Here is a 22538-nt window from a genome sequence, read left to right as displayed (position 1 = left end):
AAGACCATCAACTTTAACAGCTTTAAAAAGGAATTAGACAAATTTATGGAGGATAAAGCTATAAATAGCTACTAGTCTTAATGGCTGTGTAGTACATCCAGTATCAGAGACGGTGTGCCTCGGTTGCTGTGGAACAGGAGAGGGGAGAGTGCTGTCACTCTTGTGTCTTGTTTGCAGGCTTTCCAGAGACATTTGATTGGCCACTACAGGAAACAGGAAGCTGGACTAAATGTGCCTTTGATCTGATCCTGTGGGGTGCACCTTGTGTTCTTAAGTTTATTATTACACATTTTCTAATTCTCTAATTTCTGTAATATAGGAATATGCAATCTTTCAGGTTGCATAGAACTTCACTAATTGATACAAAAGTAGCTAATTGTCAATTTTGTAGAGAACTCTGGGTTAATTATAAGGCAAATGTTTTCAGCAAATGTAAACAATGAGTTAATAAAGTTTTCCCCTCCCCTATTTTGTGAACATCCTCCCCTTCAACTTTTCCTGATAATTTATTTACTTTTTTTTAAAAAAAACCACAGTATTCCTGTCTGGTATTGTCTTGTGAAATTAAATCAATTAATCTAACTTAACTGGGCCAATCCAAATTCCATCTCAATAGCAAGACAGAGGGCATAATCGTATTTTCACCTCATCATTCTGCAAAAATAAGTGTGTGGGGGGGTTGGGTTTGTTTTTTGTCTCTCTAGTTTGCTTTACTTGGCAAAACTTTCCCAGTTGGGGGAGCAAGTCACGTTGCAAATCCACGTGCCAGTGGGAGCCTGGACCAGAGCCCGGAATGTGCAAGTTAATCAGGCGAGGAGCAAAGCAACAGATTTGCAAACGGGGGTGGGGGTGGGGGTGGGGTGGAGAAGGTTGAGAAAAGAAGTGGAGGAGGGAAGTTTGGGGAGAGGGACACACAATGAGGACAGCCACTGTACGAGAGTGATTTGACCTGCATTTCTCTCCAGCGATCTGCCCAACACAACAGCTGCAGGACTTTACTGAGATTTGCGGAAAGCAGGGAATGGGAAGACGTCAGACTCTCCAGGCTGTCAGCTGAACTACCCCGCGAAATTTGAAAGTGAGAGATCTCCAGATCTTACAGCTGCCGCACCCGCGAAGGAGCTGCTCTCCCCCAGCGATCAAGCTGAGACAGCCCCGCGTTAAATGTAAGTGATCTACGCTTTGCAACAGACCTAGGGAAAGAGCTGCAACCTACGAACTTTTTCAGTCACAGTTGATGCTCAGCTCCGGAATGCCAATAAGGCTACAGACAGTCCTGGTGCACGCTTACTTGGGAGTTACAGCCGAATCTTACGTGTTTAGGTATTGCAGCTTTGATTGTAGCATTGCGTGTTCATCTTCAGGAACCCTGAATTGCACCTCTAATTTCTGTTGCTATGTATATTGGATAAATGGCGTATTTAAATAAATGTATTGGGTGTATACTATTTTGTGATTTTATTATACTGCCTTTGAGAACGTTTTAATGAAAAGAACATTATAACTTTTTGAAATTCGTATATAAATATAACTGAATTACAAACATTGTAAAGAGATATATTTTAAGCACATATTGTAAAGCAACTGCAGCAACATTAAATTCTAGTAATGTACGTGATCGAGTTGCTTCTCTCCAATTTACTCTCAACAGAGGGGATGATGGGAGAGCTTCCGGGTTTTCAGTGACTGCGAGATGGTGCTGTTGGAGAATGTAATTTGATACCGGGCCAGTGCAGACAGAAGGAAAGGGTCGACGGAGGGAAGTGGAGGCAATGTGGCACGACTGGCAGGCCTACAAGTATAGTGAATTTAAGCTGCACTCCAGGGAACGCTCCTTGCGGAGTAACTCCCATTTAGCGTAATTCTAAGTGAGTATGTGATAGAATCGGGCTACACAAAGCTAATGTACAGATCTGTTCCTTTACTCTTGTGCCACGATCCTATCTATGCTTATTCGAAACGATCTTTATTAGTTCCGAGTAAGCACAGCACATTTATATGAAGCCCAACTACTTCTAGTTTTGGAGTGGACATAGAAAGAATCGGGCTGCATGTAGTTGCAATCCTTTTAGATTTAAGGCTGCAATCCTACTTACCTTGAGGTAAGCATGACTGGACACTGGGATTTACTTTTGAGGAAATGTGCATAGGATTGCACTGGAAAGCTCATTGAACACTGGGGTTGAGTAACCACGGGCAAGATCGACGTGTACAACACAGTTTTCATTAAAACGGAAAGGAATAAGCCGGGGTTCATTTTGCACAATTTTGGAAGATGAAAACTGACACCTCATCCCAGAGGAGTAAGTAGATTCTTTGCCTATCCCCCTAATAAATCTGCAGACTTTAAACACGTTGCCTTCTCTCTTATGGTTAGGTTGGATGGGCATTTGTAGAGGTTGCTGGGTTACTTGAAAAATAAGATTTAGCGGGCCAAAGTCCGCCAATTGAGAGTTGTTTACACTGCTGCAGAGATAGGATTCAAAGGCTCGAGACTCCTATAGGCTGCGTTTGGCGTCTGTCAAAGACACACCTACGTAAAATGCCCAGTCCCGGGGAAAAGTGGCGCGCTGATTTCATTGGAGAACCCAGGGCCAGACCTTTCAAAATGTAACCGCCTTAAACGGAATGAGTTTGCTTTTTACGATTGTTCAGTTGTTCTATGCTTATTTAAGAAAAATGCCCAAGTAAAAACTGTAAGTTTAGCATAGTAATTGAAAAGAGAGGGCAGAGATGGGTTTTATCGCACGGTTCTTCCGACAAGCTCAAGGCACTAAACACTGGTTTCCCTGAATACATTTTTTCCTCTGGACAGCCCTGTTAGGTAAGGTTAGGATGAGAGATGGCAGCCTGCTCAAGGTTGTCCAGTAACCTTAGCATTTAATTAGCACTTTGCCAGAGTTGGAAGTGCTTCATTCGCCTTATCTTGTTGGAATCTTTACAAGAAGATTGTAAGGTAGGTCAGTATTATTACCTCATAATCCAGATGCGGAGCCGAGACAGAAAAAGAGTGGTGAGCCTAGGCCACCTATTGAGGTCAGGGTAGGGTTGCCATATTGCCCGGATAGCCGGGTTTTGCCCGGATTCTATGCATGCCACCCGGTGCCCGGCTAGCCCCTTACGTGGCCCGGATTCCCAGCTTTAATTAAAAAAAAAAATTAAGTTTCTAGGTGGTCCGGTTCTCGAGATATACATAAAAACGTCAGCCGCCCCCCGCCCGTTAAATCTTTCTTTAAACAGTACTGTATTATATTATAGCACTTCGTAGCTTTAACCCCGCCCGTTCAGGATTGCAGCCAATCAGTGAAGCCAGGGTTCTGTTTCACTTTGACTGACCTGAGGCAATGTCTAGATTAGAAAACCTAACTGCTGCAATGCCTTTGCATAGGGACTGATAGGCAGACGTGCCGGCAGGGTAGTTGCTGAGAGGTGCGTGCGCAGACACGGGTCCTTCCCTTTGGCGGCAAAGCAGCCTCATTTTTTCTCCAGGCCTGGAAAAAAGCACGACCATTGCATGAGGGCAGCAGGCAGAGGCTGCTGAATTACACAGAGGAGGAGGGTGAGTCTGCCCTAGCCTAGGTGGACATTGGGCTGGCTCACTCCTGGCAGTGGCTATTTGTTTAACATTAAGTGTCAGCCAAATACTTCTAAAATCAACCAGTGATATTCCTGGTTTGCTTTTTGTTATTGCTGTTGTTGATGATGATGATTTTATTACACATTTAAAGTCTGTTCACCCCCCCCTTTATTTGTATTTATTTTATATTTCCCCAATATCTTCCCCTGGCTGTTTTTATGTACTTTAAATATTTTAGTAATTTTAGTAATAAGAGCAAGAATTTATAATTATTATTTTAATTAAAACAAGATGCTTATCAGTACTTTGATGAGGACCCGATATTTATTTTCTTTCTGAGGCCAGGACTGGGTCTTTCATGATGCTTGGGGGGGGGCAGGGAGTAGGAGAGTAGTTGAAAAGACAGACATCCTGGCACTGGTAATCAAATTAGCAAGGTATGTGTGGGGTTGTTGCATACTTCCAGGCCCAATTTCATTTTGAGTATGGAGGTGGAACCTGTGTATGTGTGGTTCATCAAAGGGAGAAGAAATTTTGAGTTAAGCAACGCTCTGCTTTTATAAAACCTAAGAAACATACAGATACTTTGAATGTCTGAGTGCCTGCACCAGTGGAATACTGGAGGAACTTGTAAAACTTGCTGCAACAGTATTTAGAACTGAGCATGTGGTGTGAAAGACTCATTTTCCTAACATTTTGGCTTTTTTTTTTCTCCACCCACCACATCTTTGAAATATATCGTATATGGTTAACTGTACTGCTGCCCTGACTTACTTTATGTTTGTTGCTATTTTGTGTTTTTATTATGTTTTTATATTGATTGTTTATTTTTATTGTTTTTATTATATTTGTAAGCTGTGCTGAGCTCTGTTTCTAACAGCAGAAGGGCAGGATATAAATCCTCTTAATCAATCAATAAATACTCCATAGTGTTGGAAACTAGAGTCTAGGCATTTAAGGCTGAAAATGTTGCTTTAAAAAAAAAGATTTCTCACGTCTTTCCCCAGTTTTTGGTGGTAATTCCTAGGCACAAAAACAAAACAACTGGACAATCCAAATATTAATATGCAAATAATATGCATAATATGCAAATAATTTACATAATTAGCAAATAAGCCTGCCCGGATTTGTGGAACTGGAATATGGCAACCCTAGGTCAGGGCAGAGGCAAGATTTGAATGTGGGGCTGATTCGTAGTTCAGGCTGCAATCCTATACAGTAATCGCATACCTGGGAATAAGACCCACTGAGCTCCATGGGACTTGCATCTGAATAGAAATGTATAGGATTCCACTGTCAGTCGTTCAATCGCTTTGAATCGCTATGCTGTACCAGCTGTCCCTAGATCACTTCTACGGTTAGATTACTGTAATGCATTGTATGTTGAGCTGCCTTGGAAGACTTCAGAAACTGCATCTCCTGCAGAAGTCAGTGGCCAGACTATTGGCTGGGATCCCGTGATCTGAACATATAACTCCAGTTTTGACCCAACTGCACTGGCTGTCAGTTTGTTTCTGAGTCCAATTCAAAGTGCTGTTTTGAACTTATAAAGCCCTGCACAGCTCAGGCCCAGTCCCCTAAGGACTGCCTTTCCCCATATGAACCTACCCAAACTCTGAAATTGGTATCCAAGTCCTTTCTCTGGGTTTTTTCAAAGAGATGTTCATGGGGGCCATAACACAATGGGTCTTTTCTGTGGTCCCCGCCTGTGGAATGCTCTCCCCAATGTGGCTCACCTGTCATTGAAATAATCTTTTCATATTTATTTTCCCAGGTATTTGGACCATGATAATGGCCTGGCTTTCCATGGCTACTTTTTGGTGTTTATGTTTGATCAGGGTGAACATCTTTTGCTTTTAAGTGCTTGTTAAACAAGCACATTTGTATTGTTTCACTGGATCTATTGTTATAGATTTATTTTAATGTATTTTTCTTTCTGTAAGTTGCTATGGGAAACACTTAATAAATGTAATAAACTAAACTAAAATATACTGCTGTGGATTGGCTAGAAACAAATGATGCCCTGGCCTAATCCTTGATCTGCAGGAAATGAAGGAAAAGGCCTTTTTTGCAATGTCACCCAGACTTTGAAATGCCAGCTTTTTGGTGCCACCAGGCAGATTTGCCCAGATATCTTAGATTGCAGCTGATTTTTGGAATTGTGTTCTATTGTTTTCAGCTTACAGGATTTTTTGTTTTGTCTTTTTTCATGCTTAATTGTTGACTTTAGATTGAATGTATGTGTGAATGAATTTTATTCACACTTTTGAATACCACTCTGAAATCTTTTGATGAAGGGATGCTAAGGTGTATTTTAAACCACATAAATCCTACTGAATTCAATGGGCCTTACTCCCAGGGTTATGTACGTAAGACAGTGCAATCCTGCACATGTCTATTCAGAAGTCCCATTGAAGTCAATGGAACTCCCAGGTAAGCGGGTTTAGTTTTGCAGTCTTAGGCTGCAATTCAGTACACACTTACCTGGGAGTAAGTCCCATTGAACCCAATGGAGCTTACTTCTGAGTAAACATATATTGGACCGCAGCCTTAGATTCCTCGAATTCAGTGAATTTACTTTTCTGTCTCCTAGCATGTTGTGAAGCGTGCTTCAAGAACATGGCTTCTCTGGCCATCTTCCTTAATAATAGTTTTTAGAACAACTTGGGGGCTTTCCAGCCAAGGTCAGCCTGCAGTCCTCTGCCAGAGGCCTTGGGAGTAAGCTCCATTGAACTCAATGGCGGTTTCTGCACAGCACTTACAAATCCCATTGCTTTCAGTGGAAAATATATACTCCTCAAGCAGGCTGAATTACGGTTAGTTCGTGCCCTTCGCTTGCAGGTAATTGGCTCTGGTTGGGAAAGCTATAAGGCAAAGCGATGCGAGAAGGAAGGGCTGGCTTAAATGGGAGGAGACTACTTGCAGTAGCTCAGGGTAGAAAGGTGTAATTAAATGAGAATGATCTCTCTGGAAATTAATCTGGGACAGAGATTTTCCCGCTGCCGGATCCGGGAAAAACTCGAATTACGCGCCTGCTTCAGTTGGTGCAGCGGCTCTACGTGCTGCGGGCTGCAAAGGCGGTTTAACCGGCGCGTTAAGCTGCAGGAGGCAGATGGCGCGAAAAAGGACCGAACCTCTTCGCTCCCTTCTTGGGGCCAGCACCATTGCGTGGCTTCACGTCTGAAAAAAAGAAAGCGTTTACTACGGAGCAATTTTCTAGGGTCTTCCCCAGTACTAATGTAGAACGTCTACATCGGAATCCGACTTTAATTAATTAACCCTTTCGACTCCAGTAATTTGTCATGCAAGGAAGTCCCAGATCGTTTGCAACATAGGTGTGGCCCTCTGCCTTAGCAGTTCGAGTACAAAAGTAGGTGGTGTAGGTCCTGATCCCGGACACATCTATATAAGAATGAATCACACTGAACTCAGTGAAAGTCACTTCAGAGTAAACAGGTTTAGGAGGGTTGCGCACGGGTCGGATTAAAACCGTTAAAGCAACAGACCTATAACCACTTACCTGGAAGTAAACCGTATTTAACTCGATGGGACTTACTTCTGAGTAGACCTGCATAGGATTACTTGAAAGTGAACCCTGTTAAATAAAATAACAGGGAATAAACACGTATAAGATCTGCCTGCACACATTTTCATGGGAAAATATCCCAAAATATTTTATTTTATTATTATTTGATTTATATCCTGCCCTTCCTCCCAGCAGGAGCCCAGGGTGGCAAACAGAAATGCTAAAAATACTTTAAAACATAATAAAAAGTCCTTAAAATACATTAAATCAAAACAACGTTAAAAACATTTTTTTAAAGCTTTAAAAACATCTTTTTTTTAAAAAAAGGTTAAAACAACATTTGAAGCCTGAAGTAAGAACAAAGAACCTCTTGCTAAGAATGGAGGTGACAGGACAAGATTACTTTTTATTGAGCATTCATCCCGATTTGCTTGCACAAGGTTTACACGGAGGTTAGGCTGTATCCTGTCTTTAGTGAACGCTTGATCTGATTTGTTTGCAGACGGATATAATGAGTGAGCATTCATCCTACATTTTTCATGATTTGCTTGTGGAGGGTGTATACATCTTTCTGCTAATAATTCATTCATCCCACTCTTTTCCCCACCACTTTCCAAACTGCAAATGGTCTGGTTCTTTTTGAAAGTGGATTTATTGTGCTAGGGTGTCAGAGCCCTTTAACCCACTTTAATTGTGCAAACCTAAAGTTCTAGTATGGATAGTGACTGTCTGGAGGCACCCTATAATGTATGAAAACTATTGTCCTCCCCTAGCACAGTTCATGTCCAGCAGTACTTGTCTGCAAATCCAAGAAAATCTGAAGGAAAAAGAAGTGGCACACTTGTATCTGTGGATTTGACATATTTTCACATAGCAAACCTATTTAAGTTGATACAAATAATTTCATGTAGGCTTGAAAATAATTGCTTGGTTGCCTGGGTGAGTAAAACAATGCTTCTGAGCAATCAAGCAGTAAAGATTTAGAAAAGTTTGGTTCTTCCCCCCTCCCCATCTACAAATGACTTAATATAGATGTGTAGTCATAATGACATTTATATAGTGCATTTTGAGTATTTAAAATACATTTGCATAGTAATAGAATAATAACTGTTGCAATAATCCTGTAAGTATTGCAGATGGGAGACAGAGGCTGAAAGAGTAATAGTTTGCCTGTTGGGAGAGATTTGAACCAGGAACCTCCTTTGACATGAACATAGATGTTGTCCATACACTTTGAAAACTATATGAATAGCCATATAAAGATAAAAAACCTTCTGATTGTAGTTTTTTTTTAATGAAAGCTAAGATTCTCCTGAAACTAACATCTATAGCCGCTACAATACACCACTGTTTTTCTGTGGATGAGGGATGTAGTTTTCCAGGGTCTCGGGGTCTTAAACCCCTTACTTTTTGGGGAGCCAAGTCCAGCAGGGTCCCTATGAGTGTCTCCAGCATTCTATGAGCCAATCAGCATGAAAGAGGAGTGTGTTAGCCACTGAGAAGAGTCTTCCAATTTGCTTCCTTGTTGTTCCCTGCTGATTGAAGCCAATCAGAGTGAAAGGAATTCCTATTCGTTCCTACTTCAAAAAGCCTAGTTGTGGACAGTGAGAATTCTGTAATTGCAGAAGAAGGGACAGTGAATCCTGATGATAGCATCCCATCTACATCATCAAGCAGTTTAGTAGCAGCAGGAGATAAACCTGTAGACACTGAATTCAGCAATGCAAGCAGTATCTGTGACATTTAGGAAAGACAGTCAGATGGTGACAGTGATAGAGAAGCAGTAAGCAATATAATCTTACAAGGTGGCCTGGCTGTGACTATTATGAAGGGGCCCTGCACTTCTGAATTTGCTACTGCACTGCTGGTGGAATTGCAGCATGCACAACACTTTGTTGGCCAGAACCTTGTAAGGCAGGAGCAACTTGTTACTGAGCTATTGGGGAGAATTCTGCCTGCATCTTTTTGCTCGTATAAGGAAAACAGCTAGCTTTAAAAAAAAAATGAAAGAAGAAAACGTAAGGGAAGGTTTTGTGTATTTGGGGGCAGGGACTAGGCCTGCACAGACCCTAACTCTAGTGGCCGCATCTCTGTAAACACATCGTAGCACTTTGGTTTGTTTGTGATAAAAAGATGTCTGAGTGTATTTCCGTTCTTGGTAGGGAGCTGCTGCTTTCTGGTCTCATAAACGACAGGCGGAAGAGAGAGGGGATGGAACCGACAAGATGCACAAAAAGAAGCCACGTGAGCCGGAATCTCTTTGGTCCTGTGGACCATGATCATCTCCAGCAGGACTTCCAGCACATGTTGTGCACTAGTATGGAAAACGCCAAGCGGAGGTGGAACTTCGACTTTTTGCAAGAGATGCCAGCCGAAGGCCTTCTGCAATGGGAAGAGCTGCAAGGCCATGAGGTCCCCACCTTTTACCACACTTGTGTGGTAAGGGAGGCTCGCAGACCCCTGCAGTCCATGAACCGGGCCGTAGCCAGGGAGTCCAAATCTCACCACAATGGCAAAGTGATTGAGAAACCTAGGCCTGCCAAAAAGGTGGCAGGGAAGAAGCGAAGGCAAACAACTTTGACTGGTATGTAAAATTTGTACTTCAATTTCATGTTTGTTATTACAAGAATGCAATATCACATGATAAAGGAAGCATAACCCAGAGAAGTTACCAGCCATATTTATTCAAATATTTGGCAATATAAAAAAGTACATAGCAGCTCTAGTGGTGGCATACATTTTAAACCTGAGTTTTGAGGACTAGGAATTAAATATGCCTTTTTCCCACGCCACCATGAGTTGTGGATTGTTCCATATGTGATTCCACATAGAGATGTGAAGACCTGAAGCTGTAACCCTAAACCCACTTACTAGAGAGTAAGCCCTTTGAACACTGGGGTGCTTACTTTTGCGCAAACATGAACAGGATTAACGGAACTGTAAAATTTTAGAGTTGGGAAGGATCTTGGAGACCAACTAGTCCAATCCCCTGCTCAGTGCAGGAATCTTGTAACGAACTATGGCACCCCAAAAATGGCCATCCAGCCTCTGCTGAAACACCTCCAGCAAAGGAGAACCTGCCAGCAAAAAGGCAGTCTGTTCCACCGTTGAACATTTCTTACTGTTAGGAAATTTTATCCGAAAAATAAGAACAAAACATTCCTGCACATGGAAAGGCGACATTTGCTGGAAAAGGGTTTTAGGCTAGCCTTCTGTCTGACATGCTAGTTTCTTATATGCAAGGAGTTGCACGGAGGAACATTCAGTCACGTGAGTCCAGACCTGCAGTCTACAGTGGTACAGCTCAGTGAGAAATAGGTCTTCAGTAGTCACTTTGTAGTTATTGTGACCAAAGATGATAACATACCAGACATGCACGCTATTAACAAATATAGAAATGCCTCATTACTATCACACTACCCTCTGGTTTCAGTTGATCCCACAATAGATGGATACTTGTCTTTCCAGCCAGTGTTGCGTAGTGGTTAGAGTGTTGGACTGTGACCTGGGAGACCAGGGTTCGAATCCCCACAGCGCCATGAAGCTCACTGGGTGACCTCGGGCCAGTCACTGCCTCAGCCTCAGAGGGAGGCAATGGTAAACCACCTCTGAATACCGCTTACCATGAAAACCCTATTCGTAGGTTTGCCATAAGTCGGAATCTACTTGAAGGCAGTCCATTTCCATTTTCCAACTATAAATGGGACTTAAGCTGGGATAGCCAAAGTGGTACCCTCCAGAATTTTTGGGCTACATTTCCCATCAGTCCCAGCCAGCATGGCCAATGGGCAGAGATGATAGAAGTTATAGTCCAAAGCATACACTAAGTTGAGAAAGTCAAATGGTTACAGAAACGGATGTGCTTTGTTACACTTGCCCAATAAACAAAATATATGTTGTGTTTTGTGCAGATAGATATTCTCTGCACTTCATTTAGTTCCTGGGGGGAAGTTCTTAGGCTTTCCTTGTCGCTTTTAATTCTGGATAAACGAGAATTGAACAGGCAACAGTACCAAAACTCTGAGTAGCAGTGCTTGAAATAACAATACATAAAATGAAGCTTGGCACCACCTACTAGAATAGTGAATATTAATGATGGACAGGCTCGCCCATACCTTTAGGGGGTTGGGGAACAGGGTCAAATCCAAAATGGATTGGGAGATTGGGGCAGATTCCAAAAATCTGGTGCCTCTTGTCTGTGAATGGAACTTCTAAAATTTAATTTAGCATATGTTCTCCCTGCGGCTGTCAATCAGATATTTCTACAGCCACAGAACTCAAAACATTATGACATTATGTGAGACCTCGATTTGTTTGTTTTTCAATTATTATTCTGTCCTTCTTTCCGAAGGTCTTCCCATGGATGTTTGTGATAACTGCAGGCTTTGTTTTCCATTGATCATGCTACTTGTGCTCCTCAGCAGTACGTGGCTGACCAATGTACATGTTATCCCCCAGCACAAATTGATGCTGGAGTAATGTAATGAAATTGGCTTTGCAGATCCTACAGAATTCTAGGGATCTTGCCAATAACATCTTTCTCTGGACCAAATGCAAGGCTTCAGCTGTTGGGGGAATGCTGGCTACATTCATTGCCTGTTGGGTTGCATGGGATACTGAAGTTTAAATAATCATGGGAACTGCTTCTTCGCCTGGTTCCATTTGGCATGCTAGTTTGACAGTTCGCCACCGGTCCCTAATTGGGTAGATGTTTTGCTTTTTCTTTGTAATTCATAGTAATTCTGCATGGAAGCTGGCTCTGTAAGAGTGGTGATGGTGTCAAGTGCTTTAACTAATATTTATTCATTGCCAGTGAGATACCTCTTGGCATCTAAAGAAGGAATTTAAATCCCAAAATACTGTAGCATTTTATTTTAAGTTATTCTGCAGTGAAACCCTGTTCATATGAGACCCATTTACTCGAGGTTTACTATACCTGGGGATGTAACTGCACATCCTACTAGACCTATGCCATTTAAGTTGTTTTGTGTTGTTGTTTTAATATAATGTACAGGGCATGCTTCATATGGGAAAAAATAGCTCACAGTCCAAATTTCAACACTGTGGGAGATGGGGAAAGGAAGGAAATGTTGGAATGTATGAGGTTCAACTCCAGCTTGGTGGGCTGAGGCTGCATGGGGTTAATCAGGGTAGCTAGAGAGCTAGACCTCTTCCTGGTTGAGGCTATACCTATCCCTTTGATCGTCTGCCGTCTCTCCCCTTCCTGCTAGGCTGATAAGCAAAGGAATGTTGATCTCAGTTCCTTTCCGCCTCTCTCTGTGTTCTCTTTCTCTCGAGAGGGGAGCAGACATCTTCTCTTTGTCTCTCTTCTCAGCCAGGATGGGGGCCAGCACTGGGACCAGTGCTCATTGCTCCAGCATAGCTAGTTAGCTAGATATAGAACTCTTTCCTATCAAGTATGTACTTCCAGAATAAAGTAGTTGTTTCTTATTTTAAAGCTTTAAAGTCTCTGTCTGACTGATTTGCAGGGAAGGTAGAATCTTAGCAAAGATTCACACACACACACACACACACACAGCTTGCTCAATACTCTCCATTCTGCAGCGCTACGCAACTCTGCTACGCATCTCAATAGAGAAATTCCGACAGGAAATACCTTCCCCAACTTACCATCTGCAGTATGGGGGTAATAGTATGCTCCTACATTACAAGGATTGCTGAAGTAATGAATGTGAATTACTTAGAACTTTGCATGAGATACATAAATGCCAAGTAGCACAAGCAGTAAAGAAATGTGTTACCGTTGTTCTGTGTGAATGCCACAATGTGAGAGGGTACAGTTCTCTAGGTTTAGGTCCAAACAGGAATGTTCTCATGAACATTTTATGCCTACATAAACCAATCCCAAAACAGACTTTTTCCCAGTAATTTTAAAGGTAGCAAATAAGTATTTTGTAGAAATGGTGTTTACACGGCATGATCTACTCTACCATATATTCATTGTTGCTTGGATGCACCTCTTTCAGGGCATGGGTAAGGGTCCGTGTAGGATGGAGTGCAGGATCCAATTTCCAGATAATCTCACCCTTCACTTTAATAATAAACAGATTTCTAGCCCTTATGGTTACAGATTTATCCTGAAAAGTGTGTGGGCAATCCCTTGTGAAAGCTATGAAGGAAGCAGGTTGGCTAAATAAGATTTTCAAAGAGGGAGAGGGAAGTGCCCCGCAGTTCTTTGCAGCTCTGAATAAAAATAAAAAAGAGAATAAAATATTATATTAATTTGCGTATTTATACAGATTGTTTCATAATTCATACAGGTCACATAATTCATTTTTTCTTGGTGTAGGATTTTTTTTATTTATTAAGCATTAAGTATTTTTCAATTTCATATTATCTAAAGCACTTATTTACTCCACTCTTTAAACAAAAAGGCTCCTAGAGTTGCTTACAAAAATCAATAAAAAGGCAGTCATGACACAAAAGGATTGGGAAGAAGGAGGGGGAAGCAAAGTCAGGTACTAGCTCTTAGTTATACAGTTCTTGTTGCTAAGATGCCTAGAGACCGTTAGGCAACTAACAAATGTATCATTATTATTATTATTACAATAATAATAATAATAATAATTTATAGTGACCAGCTGGAGTAGAAACAGTTAAAGGCAAGGAGGAGCCAAATGTTGCAAGTCTTTCAGCCGAGATTTGCTTCTCTCCTTCACTACAGCCTGGAGGAACCGGCATGCACACTGTCGTAGACTTCAAGCCAACTTTGTACAGAAAATACTAAAAATACTGGTTTGTTCCTGCTTGGTATTATGAAAGCCTTTCAGACTTTATTACTGAGACTCATTCTGTATACTACACAGAGGCCCCATCTGCACTATACATTTACAGCAGTATCATACCATTTTAAACAGTCACGAAAAATGAAATGGACTGCCTTCAAGTTGATCCCGACTTATGGCTACCCTCTGAATAGGGCTTTTATGGTAAGCGGTATTCAAAGGGGGTTTCCCATTGCTTCCCTCTGAGGCTAGTCCTCCCCAGCTGGCTAGGGCCTCCTCAGCTTGCCACAGCTGCACAAGCCAGCCCCTTCCTTGCCCGCAGCTGCCAGCTGTGGGGCAACTTGTCTCCTTGGGACTCTGCAGCAGGTGGCAGGGCACGTAACCCCTGAGTCACTCACTGTGGAGTGATCTTTAGCTGGCCCTTTACACCCAGGAGCCACGAGCGGGGATTTGAACTCACTGACTCTGGACTCCCAGCCAGGCTCTCCTCCCCACTGTGCAATCATAGCTTCCCCAAAATATATATAGTTTGTAAAGGGTGCTGAGAGTTCTTTCACATGTAGTGGACATGCTCAGTGAGAGTTGTTAGGAGACTGCTGTTCCCCTCACAGAACTACAATTTCCAGAGTAGTTTAACATTCAGTCCCTCTTCCCAGGAAACTCTGGGAATAGTAGCCCTGTGAGGAGAACTGGAGTCTCCCAACAACTCTCAGTACTAGGGTTGCCAGGTCAGAAGCATCGCAAACCCTGACATTTTGGGGGCATGCCTGAGTGAGGTCATAGGGGTGGGCCCGAGTGATGTCATTAAGCATGATACATTAAGCATCAACCACAGTTGCTTGGCACATACAATTCAAACAAAAACATTTCTCTGATTGGAAATTAAGATAGAAATCTTAGCTAAAAGATGGAGCCTGGGTAGGGAACATCTAATCTAGCCAACTTGATTCTGGCAAAAAGGGTTTAATTGCCCTCAGGCCAGGCCAGTCACCAGAAGGCCATTGTAGGAAGAAAGGAGCCTAGTGTTGTGGAGATGTTAGATGGGAGCACTCAGGAGTAAAGATGGATGCCCCCGAAGGCTGCAGTTCTAAACACACAAAGGGACTAAGCCCCATAGAACTCAATAGAGTCACTGTGGCTCTCGGATCTATTTTCATTTTTACAGAGCTTGGAAAAGTTACTTTTTTGAACTACGGCTCCCATCAGCCCCAGCCAGCATGGCCACTGGATTAGGCTGATGGGAGTTGTAGTTCAAAAAAGTAACTTTTCCAAGCTCTGCATTTTTAGGAACAAAGGAATCTGCCTTAGGCCATTTGGTGCCGTCTGGTTGAGTACTGATGACATGGACTAGCATTGGCTCTCCAAGATTCCAGGCAATAGTCTTTTCCAGATATGGAATTTTGGACCTTTGCATGCAAAGCATATGCCCTACCACTGAGCTACAACCCTTCCCCTGTTTAAAAATATATCTGTTAGAATTGTTCTTTTCAGTTCACTTATGATTGCACATCATACCTAGGGCAGATCCACATCATTCATTTAAATTACATTCAACACATATTTGAAGCACATGAATCACACCACAGAATCATGGGAACTATAGTTTAAGGGTGGTGGGAACTATAACAGTGAGGGGGAAGCTACACTTCCCAGGATTCTTTAGGGGAAGTCATCTGCTGCAAGTTGGATGTGCTTTAAACGTATTGTGTGGATCTACTTAATAAACTTTGCCCTCATGTAAATTGTTTTAACTAATTTTTAAAATGAAAATGAGCTATGAAGTTTACTGGGAGACCACTGGCTACTCGCCATCTCTCAGCCTAATCTGCCTTCAGGATGAAAACAGTAGAGGGGAACCACGAACACCCCAAGGAAGAAGTACACACTGACAATGTAGAGGAAGTAATACTGTACAACCATAGTGTGAAATCAGATACTTATCAGGACATAGTATGAATACATATTTATATAAGCATGACTATCAAATATGTTTATTATTTACACAACCTGTAAAGGTATTTATAGTGCAATGCTACGCTTGTTTACTCAGAAGCAAGTCCCAATGTATTCAGTGGGGCTTAATCAAAAAGGGAAGCATGCACAGAACTGCAGGCTCAAGTGAAAAGCAACTTCATTCACTCAATCAAAAATTCAGAATCATGCCACTTTAAACTGTTTTGCAACTGCTTATCAGAGCTTGGAAAAGTTACTTTTTAAAACTACAACTCCCATCAGCCCCAGCCAACATGGCCACTGGATTGGGTTGATGGGAGTTGTAGTTCAAAAAAGTAACTTTTCCAAGCTCTGCTTATACTTGTTTTTATGTTTATTGGATTTTAAAGAGATTTATTTCCTATTGTGAGCTGTCTTGGTTTCCAGTCTGCAACCCTACCTCACAGGGTTGTTGGAAAGACTCCATATATATACACACACACTGGAGATGAAAAAAATACATACACCCCATATAATAGTTTATTGTCAAAACCAGTTGGTCATGGCAGAACATTTTTTTTAAAAAGAAAATCAGTATTAGTTTCCTACATAATAAAGCAGTGATACCTATGTAAACCCTGCCTAACTGCTTTAGAAATAGGATTGGAAGGGGTGAGAAAGATTTACAACACAAACACAATTCTTTCCTATGTTCACTCAAAAGTCCCATCAATTTACAGCACAAAGCTGATCATGTCTACTCAAAAGTAGGTCCTATTGAATTCAATGGGGCTTACTCTGAGTATGTGGGATTAGTATTGCAGCTTTACTCCCAGAAAAGCAAGTACTGGATTAAAGCTTCATATTGGCAAGGTTTTGAAAACAGTGGCCTGTCCAACAGCCCAAGAAAATTTAAACTTGTTTGACTCCTGCACACAAGAGAGAAAAAGACTGAAAGTTATATACTTACTCAGTTGATGAGATTTTCAGAAAAGCAGGAAAAAACAAGTTTTCTGACTTGCAAAGGGCTCTAGTTACTGCCTTGTCAATCATAACCCTGATTTCAGTTATTGGCTACAAACCTGAAAGGGGGGGGGGAGTTACAGCAGCCAGCTATGAGTTCATTTAACTGAAGTTGCGGGGGTGAGGGTGGCTGAAGTTGTGTATATTTTGGGAACCAGACCATCTAGAAACATAATTTTTAAAAAATGAAAGCTGAGAGTCTGGAGATTAAGGTGACTCGCCCGGAGATGTGGGGAGCACTCCAAAAAAACGGACACCTGGCAACCCTATTCAGTCCCCTTTTTTAAAATGTATTTTTATTGAAATTTTGCAACACAAAATAATAGAAAAGGGTAACGTACAATAATCTATATGTAGTACAAAATTTCCGGGAAAAATAAATAAGAAAAACATTAATAAAATGAAAGAAATACAATACAAATAAAATAAGCATAAACATACAAAAATGTCAACTATAAAAGGTGATTGATCTCATTCAGAAATAATGTAGGATTTCCATTTACATGGGTTACATCACACAGTACTAAATAAAAGTCAGGTAAAGAATTTGAAGTTATAAAAGTCAGAAAGTCAAAAATTTAAGGAATTCATTCTAAGACATCCACAAAGAAGGGTGTGTCAAGGGAGTATGCCAATCATGCTCTTTGATAACCACAAAACTAATAAAACAAAAACATTTTTCATGAAATGTATCATTTTTGGTAGTGTCTTTTCATCTTCTCAATTTAGTAAGTTTTTTCATTAATGCCATTGTCCAGATCTGATTGTACCAATTCTTCATTTAAATTGCAGTTAATTTGTTTCCAGTTCCATGCAATAACAATATGAGCCACAATAATAAAGAAATTAGTAAATCTTTTAAAAGTACCAAATTGTCATCTTCTGTAAAGAGTTATGATAGAGCCATGAGGGAATCAGAAGTCAATGTCTACCCAGTAGTTCTCTCATAAAATATTTTCGTCCAGAATTCCTTTCACACTTAGCATAGCCACCACACATGAAAGAACTCTCAGCACCCTTTAAACACTACAGCTTTGGGGAAAGCCATGACTATTTAAAGTGGTCTCATACTGCTTTAAATGTATAGTGCAGATGGGGCCAGAGTGAGATGGTTAACGAAGGTGAGTGGATGCTGGACTGTATCACTTCAGGCTGTAGATGGGGTTTCTTTCATTCTGTTGAATGTTTCCCCAAGTAAGACTTTCTGCATGTAGTGAGTTACATCAGGGAATGGGTGACGCTAAATCTTTATGATATGCTAGTTTCCTACATGCAGGAAGTTGTTTTTATTTGCTGCTGCTTTGTGGAGGGAGGGGAAGATTAAAAATATGACAAGAATCCATCTGAAGTACTGTTCAGAATTTTACTGCCTCATTTTGTATTATGTGTAGGTTGCACGTGTAGCTTCTAATTGTTCACCTGTTTGTTTTGTTTTGCCACAGATTATTACACAGCAAAGAAGCAGATCAGAATGGATATGCAAACTCCTGTTAAGAAATCGGCCTTTTAGAACGGAGGAACTCCTTGCCATTTTTTAGAAAAAGAAGCTTCCCAGCTTATATCACAATTTGAAATTGTGTATTCAAATAACAAATACTTTGGAGCTTCACACAGGGGAAATTTGGGAATATTTGAGAAACTGAAAATGGGAACTTTTAGAACATCAAGAAACTCTTTCAATAGACTGCAATTAGACCAAATATACTGCATACCCTTTTTAAAGGGCATGTGTACCCTTTTCCTGCATACTCCTTTAAAAAAAGAAGAGGAAGCTGGTAATCAAGTATGAAACAGGCTAATTGTAGCAACAATACACCTCAGGATGTTGCTTATCAGAAAATGGTTAGCATAAGAGTAAATGTTCAAAATACTATGTATGTACAAATCATGAGCACCATTATATGGTCTTGCGTACTATGTGCTGTCATTTTTTTACTTATTTAATATATTGGCTCATGTCAGTGTGATAATAATGATTTACAGCTAACTGAATTTATTTTTTGGGATTTTACATTTTTGAACAAGCATACCACATCCTGATATAAATCCTGATATAAACGTTTGCCTAGTTTTGCACCCAAAAATTACTTACGTAGATAGATCTAGTTCCCTTACTTTGCATCAGGACACAGAATATTATTGTAGCTGCACTGTTGACATACCAGACCATAAAAGGGTAGGTTACTCTCTATGGATGGGCCAAGACTGAAGTGTTAGCACCTGTTTCTAAACACAGCCCATTAATACTGAGATCTTGGAATAACTATGTGATCAGCAGAATGATGTGGTGCAGCTCTTGATGGACATGTACTGCTTTTGATTGCACATGATCGTATGTTTCCCCTTAACAACAGAAACGTCATAGAAAATTAGCAGAAGGGTTCTAACTTAGCATTTTTTTTGACATGCTAATTTTGTACACCTTATGTTACAGCATTCAAGCATCTCACCTGCAGACTTGAGTGGCACTGAATGATTTTGCTGATGGTGTAGTCCCACTTTTAGGTTTACTTACTTAGCCAATATCCAGCCTGCATCTCATTCACTCCCAGTGACTCAATAGAAAATGTTGAGTTGGTATTCTCCAAGTATGTTATGCTAATGTGCCATAATTCTCTAGGAACACTAGACTTGCCATTGGTATGAAGTTGAAGAATATTCCTGTGTATTTAATAGCTGCATTAAGAGGGAGCAGTTTGCTAAGTGTACTTTTCCCATAACTATATTGAGAGTTGTTGCACTTCCATACATGTCTCTGTTATGCCCCAGTAAAAGGCACAGTTATTCCTGTAGAGTAAGAGTTGAAAGCCCTAGATCAGGCACATTAGGAGCAACTGGGTCTCACAGTCTTGTTTAGTCACATGTCTTACAGGTCAGATTTTCTTCTTATATCAAAATTATTCTGGCACCATTTATTTCAATGAATTGCCCTCACTTACATTTTCTTATAAACTGCAGTGTAGTCCTGCACATAGTTCTATATGCTTGAGAGCCACTGAATTCAGCTGGATGTAAGTATATGTAACTCTGTGTATGACTACTCAGATCAAGGGTGGCTAACTTGTGATCAAACCTGTGTTGCTGGACTCCCATCATCCCTGACAATTGGCTTTGTTGGCTGAGGCTGAGTTGTAGTCCAATAACATCTGGAAGGCTACCAGTTAGACACCACAGGCCTAGATGAATAGGTTGACCAAGTAAGGAAATGCTAATTATAAAATGACTTCATTAAGTTGCGGTCATGAAAATAAACATGTATGCTTCAAAATCAAATCATGGATCATTTCTTTTTTAATGTTAATTGTTGCAATACCATGAGATCATTGAGTTTGAATAGATGTACTTATTTGTGTGTGTGTTTATGTAACTCTGTGTGGTGTGTATTGTTCCTCCTGTAGCTCTTTGGATTATTATACAAAAACCAAAATAAAAGAGTTAACTATTTGTGCAGAATTATCCGGCATTGCATGGGACAGATCTTCCAGGAATGAGTACACCATATATGAAATATTGTGCCGCTCCTTTTTTCTGTCTTCTTCAGGGGAAAGAAAATGGCAGTCCAAAGCTACTGTGTGAGGTATAACTTTGAATAGTGTTGAGTCTATAGTAAGTTCACTGTGTAGTTCTGGAGCACTCTCCAAGGTTTGGTTTGAAGTCCACCCCTGAATAGTTTATAGTTAATGCAGAAGAAACTTTTATTCATTGAATTAACATGAATTAATTCTGTATCATTAACACCCTGATCCTAACCACATTTTGCTGGAAGTAAGTCCCCTCATAAGACTTACTTTCAAGTTGACATGTGTCCAAGTTTGCACACTTACTGAGGAGTAAATCTCAGTGAACTCAATGGGACTTATAAACCTACATGCATATGACCAAACTGGAGTTATTAATAATCAAAAGAATTTTAAAAGAATTTAATTTCTATGGGACAGGAAGAGTTTTGGAAAGAGTCTCCACAATGTACATTTGGAAAAACTATTGTATGAAGACATTTTCATGTCATTTGAATGTGTTTCATTGCGGGAGGTTTCTTTGAAACTGACAGGAATGGTTTCATCAGTATTGAATGATGAATATTAGCTTACCATATGTGTCCTGCATAGAGAAAATGTATTAAGGCAGCAATTAATTTGCTTCTCTGTTATCCAAAACAAGGTCCTATCCTATATTGTTCTTTTATTGCATTAGCCTCTAAAACATATGGACAATTAAAGCATCACTGTATTTAGCAACTGGGGTGGAAAATAAATAACCTTTTAAAACAGACATTCTAGAAAATTAGACTGTAGGAATGAATTAGCTTAGAAGGATTACCCTTTTTGCAGTGCGTTCCATTCAAATGCATTTCCTGAGCAGTGAGACCAACTGTGTTCATTAGAGTTACTCCCTCTAGTAAGTGTGTTTAGGATTGCAGCCTTTGAAAGTTTTGGAAACTTGATCCAGATATAAAAAGCTGCCTTCTTCTCCACCCCTGAATGAAAAGACAACTCTTTTCTTTGTGCAGAATATAAAGTGTACATAAAACATTATGCTATGAATGATACATTATATAAAAAGTTTATACGTAAAGAGATGTTACATGCAATGCTATATTTGTTTCATAAATAAAAATGTTGAATCTATTGCTAGCCTGTCTGGTTTTAACAGAGACAACTGTTTCTTGTTAAAACCACAGTTCAAATTAAAACTAAATATACCAGCTAAAATCTGTTGTCCATAAATTGGGTTGCAATTTGTTATCGTTACATTAACAGGCAAAATACTACCTCATTTGAAGTCTGACGCTGAAGTGTTCTGTTTGGTATTGCACGTCAGTGCTTGTCAAAGACACAACCGCTGGCTTCTGCTGATGATCATTGTGAAGGAAGGGCACTAGAAACTAGGCAGCCTGGCAGGCAATGTACAGGTCAGCTTTGGAAGCCTATGGTGGCTCCCTACAGCTGACTGCAGGGATTAGTCCAGTCTTGATACTTAGATGGTATTGATCAACAATCCGGAGGAGAGGAATGGGTGGACTTGCCTTCTGCCTTGGTTCCTCTTGCTCTCCTAGTGGTTGAAAATAATATTAGGAAAGCCCAAGAAACTGCAAATGATTAAAAAAAAAAGTCTAGCCCCATTAGCCTGGTTCCACGAGAAAATATGACAAACCAATGAAACAATTGGGAATTACTACTGAATAGGCTTGATCATGTAATTGGAAATATTATTAGTTGTTAACTTCATGTGGGTTTGTGGTTGTCTGATTCACAAGCTTGCCATAAAGAGAAAAGGATAACGGGAAATATATATTTCCTGACAACAGATTAATTTGTTAGGCTTGATTCATCCACAGTTAAGCTCTTCTGAGGCTGCAGTCCTGATTTTAAGGCTGAGTTACACTGACTGAACAGTTTGCAAGTTTCATTATGCTTAAATCTCTTTGGTTGAAATTGGTGGGACTTGAATTCACTTGAGGCTGAAATTCTATACCTACTTACCTAGGTAACCAAAATGGAAGCAGCTCCCCTATGAGGAAAGGTTACAAATTTGGGGCTTTTTGGTTTAGAGAGAAGGTGAGGAAGAGGAGACTTAACAGAGGTGTATGAAATTAGGTATGGTGTGGAGAATGTGGAGACAAATTTTAGTTAGACACGTATAGGATTGCTTGTACCAAATTTAATTGTATGCAAAATTATTTTATGCCTAAAAGGGCATATTGCACAAATGCGGTTTTTTTCTTGTGTCCATA

At 40.5% G+C, this 22538-nt stretch overlaps 1 protein-coding gene across 3 annotated transcripts; it reads left to right on the top strand.

The window, feature by feature from the left end:
• Positions 1–885: 885 nt before the first annotated feature.
• On the top strand, positions 886–21432 carry LOC133363201 (cyclin-dependent kinase inhibitor 1-like). 3 transcript variants are annotated; one of them, XM_061582514.1, is made up of 3 exons: positions 886–1166; positions 9266–9687; positions 18247–21432. In XM_061582514.1, coding segments are annotated over exons 1-3 (492 nt in total). In that variant the 5' UTR covers positions 886–1164; the 3' UTR covers positions 18315–21432. The 3 variants fall into 3 exon arrangements, with proteins under 3 accessions (XP_061438498.1, XP_061438496.1, XP_061438497.1); XM_061582512.1 differs by lacking the exon at positions 886–1166 and adding an exon at positions 1197–1323; XM_061582513.1 differs by lacking the exon at positions 886–1166 and adding an exon at positions 2528–2610.
• Positions 21433–22538: the final 1106 nt, after the last annotated feature.

The sequence above is a fragment of the Rhineura floridana genome, chromosome 8 (assembly GCF_030035675.1).
Source record: "Rhineura floridana isolate rRhiFlo1 chromosome 8, rRhiFlo1.hap2, whole genome shotgun sequence".
NCBI lineage: Eukaryota > Metazoa > Chordata > Lepidosauria > Squamata > Rhineuridae > Rhineura > Rhineura floridana.
This window is presented reverse-complemented; position numbering and strand designations above follow the sequence as displayed.